Raw genomic sequence first — 12,165 nt, forward strand, 5'->3', positions numbered from 1 at the left:
CCATAACTGAAGATCCAGCCTTTTGATTGTGTATTGTCAAGGAACAAATCCCAAGGTCCTTATCTTGGCAAGTCTGCCTCATAAGAACATAAGAATGGCCATACTGGGTTTGACCAGGATCCTGTATTCCATCAGTGACCAGTGCTACATGCTTCAGAGGAAATGACCAGAACAGGCAGTCATGGAATGATCCATCACCTGTGCTCCACTCCCAGCTTCCGCCAGTCACAGGCTAGGGACACCCAGAGCATAGGGTTGCATCCCTAACTATCTTGGCTAATAGCCATTGATGGACCAATTCTCCATGAATTTATCTTATTCTTTTTTGAACACCACTGTAGTTTTGGGCTTTACAATATTCCCTGGCAAAGAGTTCCACAGGATGACTGTGCATTATGTGAAGAAATACTTTGTTTTGTTTGTTTTAAACCTGCTGCCTGTTAATTTTATTTGGTGATCCCTGGTTCTTGTGTTATATAAAGGAGCAAATAATACTTCTTCTTTACTTTCTCCATGCCATTCATAATTGTATAGACATCTACCATATCCCCTCTTAGTCATCTCTTTTCCAACTTGAAAAGTCCCAATCTTATTAATCTCTCCTCATACAGAAACTATTCCATACTCATAATCATTTTTGTTGCCCTTCTCTGTACCCTTTCCAAATATAATACATCTTTTTTGAGATGGAGTGACCAGAACTCCATGCAGCATTCAAGATATGGGTGCACCATGGATTTATACAGTGGCATTATGATATTTTCTGTCTTGTTATCTAATGGTTTGTAACATTAGCTTTTTGATTGCCCCTGCACATTGAACAAATGTTTTCAGAGAACTCTCCACTGAGGACTGAGCAAAAACAGAGTTAGAACTATAGGATTGGGCTCAATGATTTTATGAGAAGTAAGGAGAAACTTTTAGTGATTTCCTTTCTATTTATTTCTCTCAGATGACATTGTTGGCAGATATGACAGTTTATCCAAGTCAGTGAACGAACGGAATGAGAAGCTCCAGATAACGTTGACTCGTTCCCTCAGCGTGCAAGATGGTTTGGATGAAATGCTTGACTGGATGGGAGGTGTTGAAAAGAGCCTTGAAGAACAGGGTCAAATGCCTTTGAATTCTGCTGCTATTCAGGATATCATTAGTAAAAATATTGTAAGTAGCATTCTTTGAAGGAAACATTTTCCTGCTAATTCAGATAATGTTTAACAATTTCAAGAAATAATCTTAGTCTCAGATCAAATCCTTCAATGAATACAAAATAAACTTTGAAATCAGTGGAGTTACCCTGGTTTAACATCAGGATCTGACTGTAATTATTTCTTCTTAAGAGCAAGATGGGTATTGTTGTTATTATTCCTCAGTATTACATCATGGGGATTTAAAATAAACAAAAACATCCTTCACAACATACAAGACTTTGAAGCATAAGAGGGGGAAAGCGACTATCAAATTCCCAATGAGCCACCAATAAATCCTGACAAGGTTGGCTCCATAGGTTTTAGCAATCAAGAGTTTTGATAAACTCTCTGCAGAATTCCTGTATTCTAAATGCTCAAATGCACTCATTCTACTTTGACTTTCCTTAGAATATTTACATTCCCTGTGAGTGCTGTCTTCTGGAGGTCACTGATCATGATACCTGTCACTCCTGACATGTAGAGCCCTACATGGATACCAAATTATGTCTGTGGATAGAAATCGGTATCCCTTGAATGGCAGGGCTCTCCTAGGAACTGCAGCAGTGTAAAGAGCAGAATGTGGGTCCGTCACTCCCAGGAGCCAGCGCCCCACCCCGGCAGCTCCTCCAGTACAGCTGTACCACCCCTGTCCCTTCCACGCAGCTGTCTGCGTGACTGTATCTCCTGTCTGGGTCTGTACAGCTGTGCCAGAGATTGGGGGTGGGGTTGGGGTGGTACAGCTGCGCTGAAGTTGCTGCCGGCGTAGGGCGCTGGCTCCTGGGAGTGGTGGCTCCACATTTTGCTCCTTTCGCCACTGCGGTTCCCAGGAGAGCCCTGTGGTTCTGTGGATATCAATTTCTATCTGCAGATATAAATTTGTATCCGCACAGAGCTCTACTAATGTCTTCTTGAGCTTCTCATTCATACCTTTAGAGATCACTCTAAGAACTTCAGTAATCATTGGGATCATCTTTATTCTAGATTTCCATAATCATTGCGATTTTTGATAGTTCTTCGTACTTCACTATCTTCTCTTCTTGTTTCTTTTGTATATTTCTGTCTGCTGCTATGGCACTATCTATTAACGTGTTCTTGTTTGTCTTCTGTTCGACAGCAACAGCAACGTCCAGCCTGTTCGGTCTGTGACAACTGCCAGATACCTAAAATATTTGTTTCTTTATTCTCTAGATCAGTGGTTCCCAAACTTGTTCTGCCTCTTGTGCACGGAAAGCCCCTGCCGGGCCGGGCCGGTTTGTTTACCTGCTGCATCTTCAGATTCAGCTGATTGCAGCTCCCAGTGACCAAAGTTCGCTGCTGCAGGCCAATGGGAGCTGCTGGAAGCAGTGTGGGCCAAGGGACATACTGGCTGCCGCTTCCAGCAGCTCCCTTTGGCTTAGAGCAGTGAACTGCAGCCATTGGGAGCCACGATCGGACGAATCTGCAGACGTGGCAGGTAAACAAACCAGCCCAGCCCACCAGGGGCTTTCCCTACACAAGCGGCAGAACAAGTTTGGGAACCGCTGCTCTGGAGCACTTTTGATTCAGTGGTCATAATACTAACATGGTTCATTTTCATACTTGCCACATAGGCTACACTGCATATGCTTGGCGACCTCATTGTGTCTTTTCATATACTGTCTCCCAGCCCAGCTCCTACTGCTGCTCAACACATGCTCCACCATCTCTTCCTTTTCGGAAAACATTCTGCAGTTCAGGAAGCAGTTCTGTCAGTCAGTTTTGTTTTGAAAGCAATTAAGCCTTAAGAGCTGCTCTTGTGAACTCATAATGAGGTTTTCTTTTTCTCTTTTGAGGTTCCCTTCTACAAGTGATGTGTTTGTTAAACTTCTGTCGCTAATGGGTTCTATCTCTCTCCACTCCTGTCCTTGCATTTATTTCTGTGTAAACTTTCAATCTGTCCTCACTTCTTCTTTGACTTCTTTGTGTTGGAACTCTTATTCCAAGATACTGGTACTGCTGACATACCTTGGATTCCTTGGTTCCTTCTTTAACTTATATGCCACTGATTGCACTGGTTTGCCCCTCTTTACAGATGCTGACACACGTTTAGCCAAACCAACCTGTAGCTTGGTATCTTCACCAGACTTTTTGACTTGTGATCAGTCTCTGTATATTCTTTTATGACTGTCCCTATAGTTTCAGATCATTTATTCATAAGGGAAATGATCTTTGGATGAACTTAATGCATTTTCAGTGTCTTGATGATCCACAAATGTCATGTGGTTTTGGGTAGCCTAGCCACACCATTTCTAAGTTTTCTTTTTTTGTTTCTTCAGTGATCCTCCTTTTCAGTGTGAGGTGGGTGTTTTGTCCCTTTCATGTTTACTGTGCAACTATTTTGCTCAGGAGGCAGCATTCCATTACAAGCTAGTGTTATCCAGATCTTTTTTGCCAGAATTTCCAGTAGAAGTTTCCACATAGTTTGTAAATACATGATTGATCTGTAATTCATAGGAACACTGTTGCCGTCTTTCATTTTTATAGAGGATGGCTCTCCCTGTCTCCATCCATCTTGGACATCTGTTCTTCAAACATTTATTAAGTCGTTCAAGCCATAATCTATGCACCTATCTGGTCTGGGTTCTTTCCAAATCTTCATTCCTCTCAGTGCTTCGTCTATTTCTTTCTTTGATATTCCTGTGTATTCCTCTATTTTGTGATTTTTAATTTTTTCTTATTGTTCTTATATTATTATTATTATATGGTGAACCTGAGTTATCAGTGTCATTTCTTAAGACTTCTTTATAACCCCTCCACAATAATTGTTTGTTTGTTTCAGATGCTGGAGCAAGATATTGCAGGTCGCCAAAGCAGTATAAATACTATGAATGAAAAAGTGAACAAATTCATAGAAACAACAGATCCATCCACTGCCTCCTGTCTGCAAGCTAGAATGAATGAGCTCTCTGTACGGTTTGCTGAAGCAAGTACCAGACACAAAGGGAAACTTGCAAAGATGGAGGAATTAAAGACCAAAGTGGAGTTGTTTGAAAGCCTATCAGAAAAACTTCAGTCATTTTTAGACAAGAAAACTCAGGCTCTCAATGAGACTGATGCTCCAGGAAAGGATGTTACTGAAGTGTCTCAATATATGCAGGTATTGTACAGCTCCATTTACACATAGTGTAGATTTCTGCCCTCACTTACTCAACTTATGGTAGCGCAGTCAATATAACAAGCTGGTTTCCCAAATTTAATAGAACAGCTAAGATCAAGGATTGAATTTTGAACAACTGATCATAGAGCCCAATATAAAACTGGCACTTTCTGTTCATATCTGCAGGAAACTAGTACGGCATTGATAGATCATAAAAAAGATCTTGAAGTTTTGCATCAGCTTCTTGAAGAGCTTTCTGTCCATGGTCTCCCTGGGGACAAAGCACTGGTTTTAGAAAAGTTAAATGCCTTGACAAAGAAGTTCAAGGAAGTGGAAGAGACTGTGAAGGAAAAGTTAGTACAATAATTATTAACATATTTCCACTTTATATGCAAGTAATACAATATACATTTTGTAATGAATGTTATGCTTTTGTATATAGTGCATGGTGCTGATTAGGAAAGAGATAGCCCTCATGTTTGAGAGCACACTGTAGGCTGTTTGAAAGTAAGTGGTTCAAAGGCGGTATTGTCAACAGAAATGAAAGCAACCTTCACCTCCTGCCATGATATTTGCAGCAGTGCTATCAGTTCTAATAGTATCTATTGCACTGCTTCTCAAATGGAATACAAGGTTCTGCATGTGCAAGCTGCTATAAAGTTATGATTGGAATGAAGAGGATGAAAGGAAAACTAAAAGAATGAATTTACATTATGATTGGACCGTATGTACAGAGAAACTAGATTTTCCAAATGTTACTCATACCCACAAAATATGTTTGAGATCAGATTAATGAGACCAGGACACAAATGCTTCTTGTTCTGGTCCAGTCCAGAAACTGCAAACCAACCAAGTTGCTGAGGCATGTAAAATTCCCTTTTAAATGAACTGAGAGTCAAAATGATGTCACAAAAATAAAGTAGTTACACCATGGAATAGTGTCTCCGTTCAGTGTGCACATGTGATTGATGGCAGTGACAGTATTGGGTATGAAAAGTCATGCTTAGATATTTTACAGTGTCAGACACTATAGAAAGGTAGCTAGGTAGGCCTTCCCAAGAAACAGATTTTTAAACATTGTTATATAGTGATTTTTCAAAATCCCAAACTTTCTGATGACCTAGGCATCACTCAGTTCTCTGGTTGTTATTTCACTGTGGTATCAAACTGCTGGGACATAGGGGACATGTACTATCACAAGTTTCCTTCGTAGAGCAAAGTTCTTATTTGCTCACTACTCTCTCCCCTTGTTTAATCTCTCTATACTGCTGCTGTCAGAGACACTTTTTCTGTTTATTTTATGTATTATATCTCCCTTTTCCGCATCCCTTCTCCCACTGATGAGTTTTCTTGCAACAGCACAAAATGAAATTGTGATCTTCAAAGCATTGGGTCTCACACTGTCCTTGCTTTTATTGCATAGGATTATGTATAATTAATTTATCAGCACCACTGATGACTACGCTATAATGTATATAAGTTACAAAGTAAATTTAATAAGTCCCAAGACAAGAGGATATAATGGAGCCCTCATAAGTTTTGCTTCCCAAAGTCTCATTATCTCAATTTGGATCATTGACTAGAAAATATTTGAGATTGTCAACTCCACTGTTAATTATCTGCCTTGCTGAAGCAGATAACTTTAACAAAATTTTAGTTATACTAGTAGTTTTGAATTGTACTGTAAATTCATGGGCCTCTTCCATACTCACTGAAGTCAGTAACTAAGCTCTCGTAGTCTTCAGTGGCAGAAGGATTGAGTCAATAATTACTTAGTTCTGTTGATACAATTTCAGAATGATTAATGTTTTTCTGCACTCAAGTTCTCTTGCTATCTTTAATTGTCTAGAGAAGAGGATGTATCATCTTGTCAGGAACAAATGGATACTTTCAAGCTCCATGTAGAATCTTTAAAGAAATGGATGAACGAGACAACAGATAGGATTCCAGCTGTACAACCCTCTTTAAATACAGAGGATTTAAAGAAATCATTGGAAGATATTAGGGTGAGAGACTGTATATAAGGAAGGATACTATTGCTAATGGAATTTTGGTAGCTGTTAATAACATAACAGCATGAAGTTAAAAGTCAATATTTTCAATTTGTTTCTAATATTGTGCAGTGTCATTTATATATCTCTATGTTTTGGAAGGAATATTCTCTCTTAATTGGCAGGCATCAAGTGGTAGTATTTTCCTTAGTGATGCCCACTCCCCCATAGATTTTAAGGTGCCTTATGTGCCACTTTCCCCCTTTTACGCTCCTAGAGTTAGCAGCCTGCCATATTCTAAAATACATAGCAGTCAGAACAATAGAGCATACAGACTCACTAACACTGCCAATAATATCATTCTTTGGGTTTTATGATGTGTTACATAGGCCAAGAGCCCAGTATCTTCCCTAAAGGCCTTGTGCATCCCTTTCTCCATGCTAAGTGTTTCACATTGTTTTGTTCCTTGAAAAATGTAATGAACAAACTGAAATATTACATTTTGGTTACTCAGAAATTAGAAGAGGAATGGACCTTAAAAGCACCTGAAATTCAGAAAATGAAGAGCAGAGGAACTTCATTATGTAACCTAATCAGTGCTGTGACTTCCCCTGCCAAATGCAGAGCAGCTTCAAAAGCAGGTATGCGTTTGTATGATCAGCTAACCCCATTTGTTGTAAATGTTCAATTTAAAAATAAAATGTCTTGCCTGTTAAATAAATGGGATGTAATTGGGTTTGCATTTAGTGCTTGTGTAAAATCAGTTTACCACATTGATCATCCTGAGCCCTATGTGGCTTGACCGTCGTTTACACTAAATCTCTGGCAGTTTACATTTACTTTGACTCCTTTACACTCCCAGGCTGATGTAAAGGGGCCTTAGTGAAAATGAGAATCATGCCTTAATGTTACAGAGCAGGCACAAAATGAGCAGTGGAAGTGCAAGCTTCTTCACCCCACCCATAAGCCTGTGTCTTGGATTAGACACTTCTGGAGGTAAAAGGGTAGTTTAGTCTGCATGGCCATTCAGTGCTTGATATCACCTCTGAGTCTGCCGGGCAGTGCTAATTTAGACACTAGTGCTGCAGACAGTTAGGTACATTCATACTTTTGCTCCATGAGTACTGTCGACATCAGTGAAATTGCTCATATATGTAAAGTTAGGTATGTGCTTGAGAGTTTGCAGGATCATAGCCTTTGTGGTGGTGAGGACAGTTGTCTGTTTAAAAGATGAACTGAGATGAGCAAGCTTATTTCACGTGCAGTAGAGCACTTACCAGCAACCAGATAACAGCAGTTTTCAATAAAAATCGACATAAGTTGGAGCTGAACCGACAACATGGAGCAGAAAGGACTCCCTATCATATTAACACTCTCCTGAGCCAACCTATACTGCCAGGTTGCAGCTTCAGCTTTTCTTTGCAATCTAATTTTTAAGAGAGTAAATCTCTGTATTTCAGAGTTTAAAGTAGTACCCATCACAGTAGCATGTCAGTGCTTAAATGTTGGTTTGTTTTACAGATACAGATAAATATTGTAAAACAGAATTTAAACAACTTGGGTAGAAATACATAGAGTGCCATAATGGCAAGAAAGGCATTCTCAGTCAGGGCCCCTGACCTTCTGAACTTGCTTCTGGATATGGTCCAAAGAGGCTCTGACTTGTCAACCTTCAAAACATATCTTCTTAGAGTGGCTAGTGGGGAAGGTGTATTGCTTGTGGAGTTATGTTTGGCAAGAGGGGGGCATTTTTTCTTTTCTTTTGCTGAAAATGGCACTAGTTGCTTCTGATTTTATCCTGCTCTGTTTTTTCAATAAACTGTGAAGGGTACCTAGATCCTGGGATAGGAGACTTTTTTTTCCTCTTTGCCCATACATCCAAATAAATAAATGGGACAGCAATTAACAGCCAGTGCATTCCTCTGCCCTCCCCAGGCACGTGCAGTGCTGCAGATTACTTATAAATAACTGTAAATGCAAGAGTCCCCTTGATGAGCAATGCTGCATATTCTCTGGGGTTGTGTGGCAGGAAGAGAGTACAGGGATAGAAAACCTCTTTCTGAAGGTGGTCAGTACTTATTTTCTTGTTTGTTTTATTTTGAACAGTGTGAATATATGGCCTGTTTCTGCTTCCCTTGAATCAATGGCAGCTTTGGCACTGGGAACAGAGTTGATCTCATAATGGGCAGAGGTGCAGTAGTTAAATATCTGTAGTTCTTGCAATCCAGATAAAAGTTGAAGCTGTAGTGTTACCAAAAAAAATGTGAAAATGGTGTTCACTTGTAATCAGTGTACAGTTTTATCAACTCAGTGTTTTTCCTGATATATAATATGATTTTCTGTATGAAGAATGCAGATATTTGATATTCTGTTTGTACTAGTGAAAATCCTCCAGGCAACAAAGCATAGACAGATCCCATCATCGTGTTATGGGGGCAACCAGTTTTCCTTCCTGATTTATTTTCTCTCACCATCCCCCAGCTGCCACTGTTGTGGTACTTGCTTTCCAGCTGGTGGTCAGGGATGAATGCACAGCCTTCTCCAAGGCAACCATTAATTCTGCTCCATTAATCGGGATCCGGGAGTACTCCATGTACGTGTAGTAGATTCTGGAGGTGACTCTCCTTCGCCTCCTCATTTCTACTTCGTGATTTTCCTGCTTTTCACAGGCCCAAGGTGGATCCCAGACCTCTTTGAACAGTTTAGGGACATAATCCCACTGAAATCAGTAGGACTACCTGTGCGAGTAGCTGCTCATCAGTGAGAGTAAAGGCTCCATAATCTGGCCCTGATTGTGGGATCATTTGTACAACACTTGATCAAGATGAGTAGCATCTTACTGAGAGCCAAGTTCTGAGTGACTTGTCACACTGAAATCAATAAAAGTTGCTGGTAGATAACCTGTACTCAGTGTAAGTAAAGGTGTCAGAATCTGGCCCTAAGAAGTAGTCTCTGATTTCAATGGGAGTGCACACTCCACAGGAAAAGGTGGTACAGACCAATGTAATATATATGGAACAAATTAAATCAAAGATGTGTATCCCAAGTGTGATATGTCTGTGTGTCGTTCCATGTTGTTTTAATATGATAATTGGAACTGCGTTTCATATCTGAAACTGTTATTTTGTAAAGAATTGTGATATTGATGTGAAAAGGCCTCAAATATTCCAAAAGGCTGGAGAACTGAAATTGCAGCTCCTCTGAGCATTGCTTTGCTAATTTTCTCTCTCTCATCTGTAGGTGGAACAGTATTAAATGGTGAAGGAGCAACTTCAGGTACACAAGGTTTCCTGACAAATAAAGGTGAATAATTACTAAATAAGATTCTCAGATGTGACGAAGACGTGATCGTGGATTAATGTGTTTAGTCATTGGCCTGGAACACTCTAGAAGATTAGGGTTCCTCAATAACAAAAAAAATACAATGTAAACCATAAATGCAAATAACTTAAACCAGAACTATAATGAGAGAGCAGATTTTTTTTTTTTACAAAACAGTATTATCAATAACTATTTTTAATATTTCATTAAAGATGAAGGGCCAGATTCTCACTTCCCATTGCACAATATGCATATCTCCAGAAAAGTGGTGTAAATATATATAACATACCTATTTTAACATAAGCTGCAGAGTTCAGAGATTTCAAAAATTGCTTAACACATACATCCACCCACCCACCCAGCATGTACTTGTATCAGCGTGTGTGATGTACTCCATCTCCGGAATGAACTATTTTATTGCAATGCTGTGTACAAAAGTTATGTGTTCACTTTGTATGTGAGCCTGGATAGTTCCATATTCTGTTTTAGATCTACAGTGCCCACTCTTACCAAACTACAGTCTACTCATTTTGCCTGCTCAGCTCCCTCAGTAGCACAACACTTTCAAAGCGGTGCTTGTGTACATAGGTACTGACTCCATGGGTGCACCGAGACTCAGGCACCCATGGAAAAAATAGTGGGTGCTCAGCACCCACCCACCACAGCTGTTTGGTGTGGCCATCGATCAGCTGTTTGGTAGCTGGCGGGAGATGCTTGGAGGAGGGCGAAGAGCAGTGGGTGAGTGGGAGGGCTTTGGGGGAGGAGGAGCAGCAGGGATGGGAAGAGGCAGGGCGAAGGCAGGGCCTCGGGGAAGAGGCGGAGCAAGGGCAGGTCCTCAGGGGAAAAGGCAGAGTGGGAGTGGGGCCTTGGGCAGAGAAGAGGTGGAGCACCTACCAGGAATTAAAAAAGTCATCACTTATACTTGTGTATGATCAGAATTAGGGAGCAATGCTTTCCAGAGGCATTTTCTTTGCTACATTTATGATGTTCAAGTATTTGTGCGTTTCAAACCAGAATTTGACCCTAAATATTTACAGTATTACAATACTCCTTAATTTAGCTATAGAAAATACATTTTTGTCTAAATATTTTACTTTTTCAAAAATGAAATGTAATTACAATAATGTTGAGTATTTTATTAATAATTGAACTATGTCCAAAAATATGTACAGCTTTATAGTTTGAAACATTAAGATAAAATTTGGCATTTCAGAAGCTCCTATAGAATGTGTACTAAAATGAGGTCATTCGTAAGTAAGGCTATGATTTGGTCATGGAGGTCGCAGAAGTCATAAACTCCATGACTCCAGCCTGCAGTGGCTGGGAGCTGCAGGGTTACCCCTACCTCCTGTGGTGGCCGGGAGCTGCAGGGGACCCCTGTCTCTCGCAGTGGCAGGGGTCCCCTGCAGCTCCCCAGCTACCAAGGGTGGGGTGGAATCAGGACTGGCGCTAGGGTTTCTCGTGCCCTAGGCACACGGCCATTTCGCCGCCCCCCGCTCTGATCCCGCTGCTCCGATGGAGCTGGCGCAGTCATGCCTGCGAAGGGTCCGCTGATCCCGCGGCTCCGGTGGAGCTGCCGCAGGCATGCCTGCGGGAGGTCCACTGGAGCCGTGCGAGCAGCCTACCGTCCGCAGGCTTGACTGCGGCAGCTCCACTGGACCAGCGGACCCTCCGCAGGCACGCCAGCGGCAGGTCATCCGGAGCTGCCTGCTGCCCCCTCGGCAAAATGCCGCCCCCCGAATAATCCTGGCGCCCCAGGCGATTGCCTAGGCTGCCTAAATGATAGCGCCGGCCCTGGGTGGAATCCCCCGGAGCTCCCCAGTCCCCATGGGCAGTGAGGGATCCATGGGAGCTCCTCAGCCGCCACCACCACCGTTGGGGGAATCTCCTGCAGCTGCCCAGTTCTCCCGGGTGGGGAAATCCCCCAGAGCTCCTCAGTCCCTGCAGACAGTGGGGGATCCCCTGCAGCTCCTCAGCCACCACAAGGGGGATCCCCTGCAGTTCCCTAGTCCCCACAGATGCAGGGGACACCGGCAGTTCCCTAGCCGGTGCAACTGGCAGGGGAACTCCCGCAGCTTCCCTGCCTGGGGCGAATCCCCCAGAGCTCCCCAGGTGGCAGGGATCCCCCACAGCTTCCCAGCCGCTGTAGGCAGGGGTCCCTCCCAGCCACAACAGGGCAGGGTGCTGGACCCTCCTCCCTTCCCTTTCTGTCATGGACATTTTTAGTAAAAGTCATGAACAGGTCACACGTTTTGTGAATTTTTGTTAATTGCCTGTGACCTGTCCATGACTTTTATTAAAAATGTCCATGACAAAATCGTAGCCTTATTCATAAGTAGTGTCGCTATGTTAAGTTTAAACTAGGGCTGTTGATTAATCGCATTTAACTCACGCGATTAACTCAAAAAATTAATCTCAATTAAAAAAATTAATCGTGAGTTATTGTAGTTTTTGTCACACTGTTAAACAATAGAATACCTGAAATTTACAAAATATTTTTGGATGTTTTTCTACATTTTCAAATATATTGATTTCAATTACAACGCAGAAT

The 12,165-nt window shown here is 41.7% G+C and overlaps 1 protein-coding gene across 13 annotated transcripts in view; it reads left to right on the forward strand.

The window, feature by feature from the left end:
* DST (dystonin) overlaps positions 1 to 12,165 on the forward strand; it is a 452,383-nt gene that overhangs the window by 321,092 nt on the left and 119,126 nt on the right. For all 13 annotated transcript variants that reach the window (XM_050950494.1, XM_050950495.1, XM_050950498.1 and 10 more), the window contains 6 exons: positions 953 to 1,161; positions 3,985 to 4,302; positions 4,489 to 4,655; positions 6,152 to 6,308; positions 6,808 to 6,934; positions 9,534 to 9,596. In XM_050950494.1, coding sequence (XP_050806451.1) covers positions 953 to 1,161; positions 3,985 to 4,302; positions 4,489 to 4,655; positions 6,152 to 6,308; positions 6,808 to 6,934; positions 9,534 to 9,596 — 1,041 coding nt within the window. The remainder of the gene's footprint in view (positions 1 to 952; positions 1,162 to 3,984; positions 4,303 to 4,488; positions 4,656 to 6,151; positions 6,309 to 6,807; positions 6,935 to 9,533; positions 9,597 to 12,165) is intronic.

This window comes from Gopherus flavomarginatus, chromosome 4 (assembly GCF_025201925.1).
Source record: "Gopherus flavomarginatus isolate rGopFla2 chromosome 4, rGopFla2.mat.asm, whole genome shotgun sequence".
In the NCBI taxonomy this organism is placed as follows: Eukaryota; Metazoa; Chordata; order Testudines; family Testudinidae; genus Gopherus; species Gopherus flavomarginatus.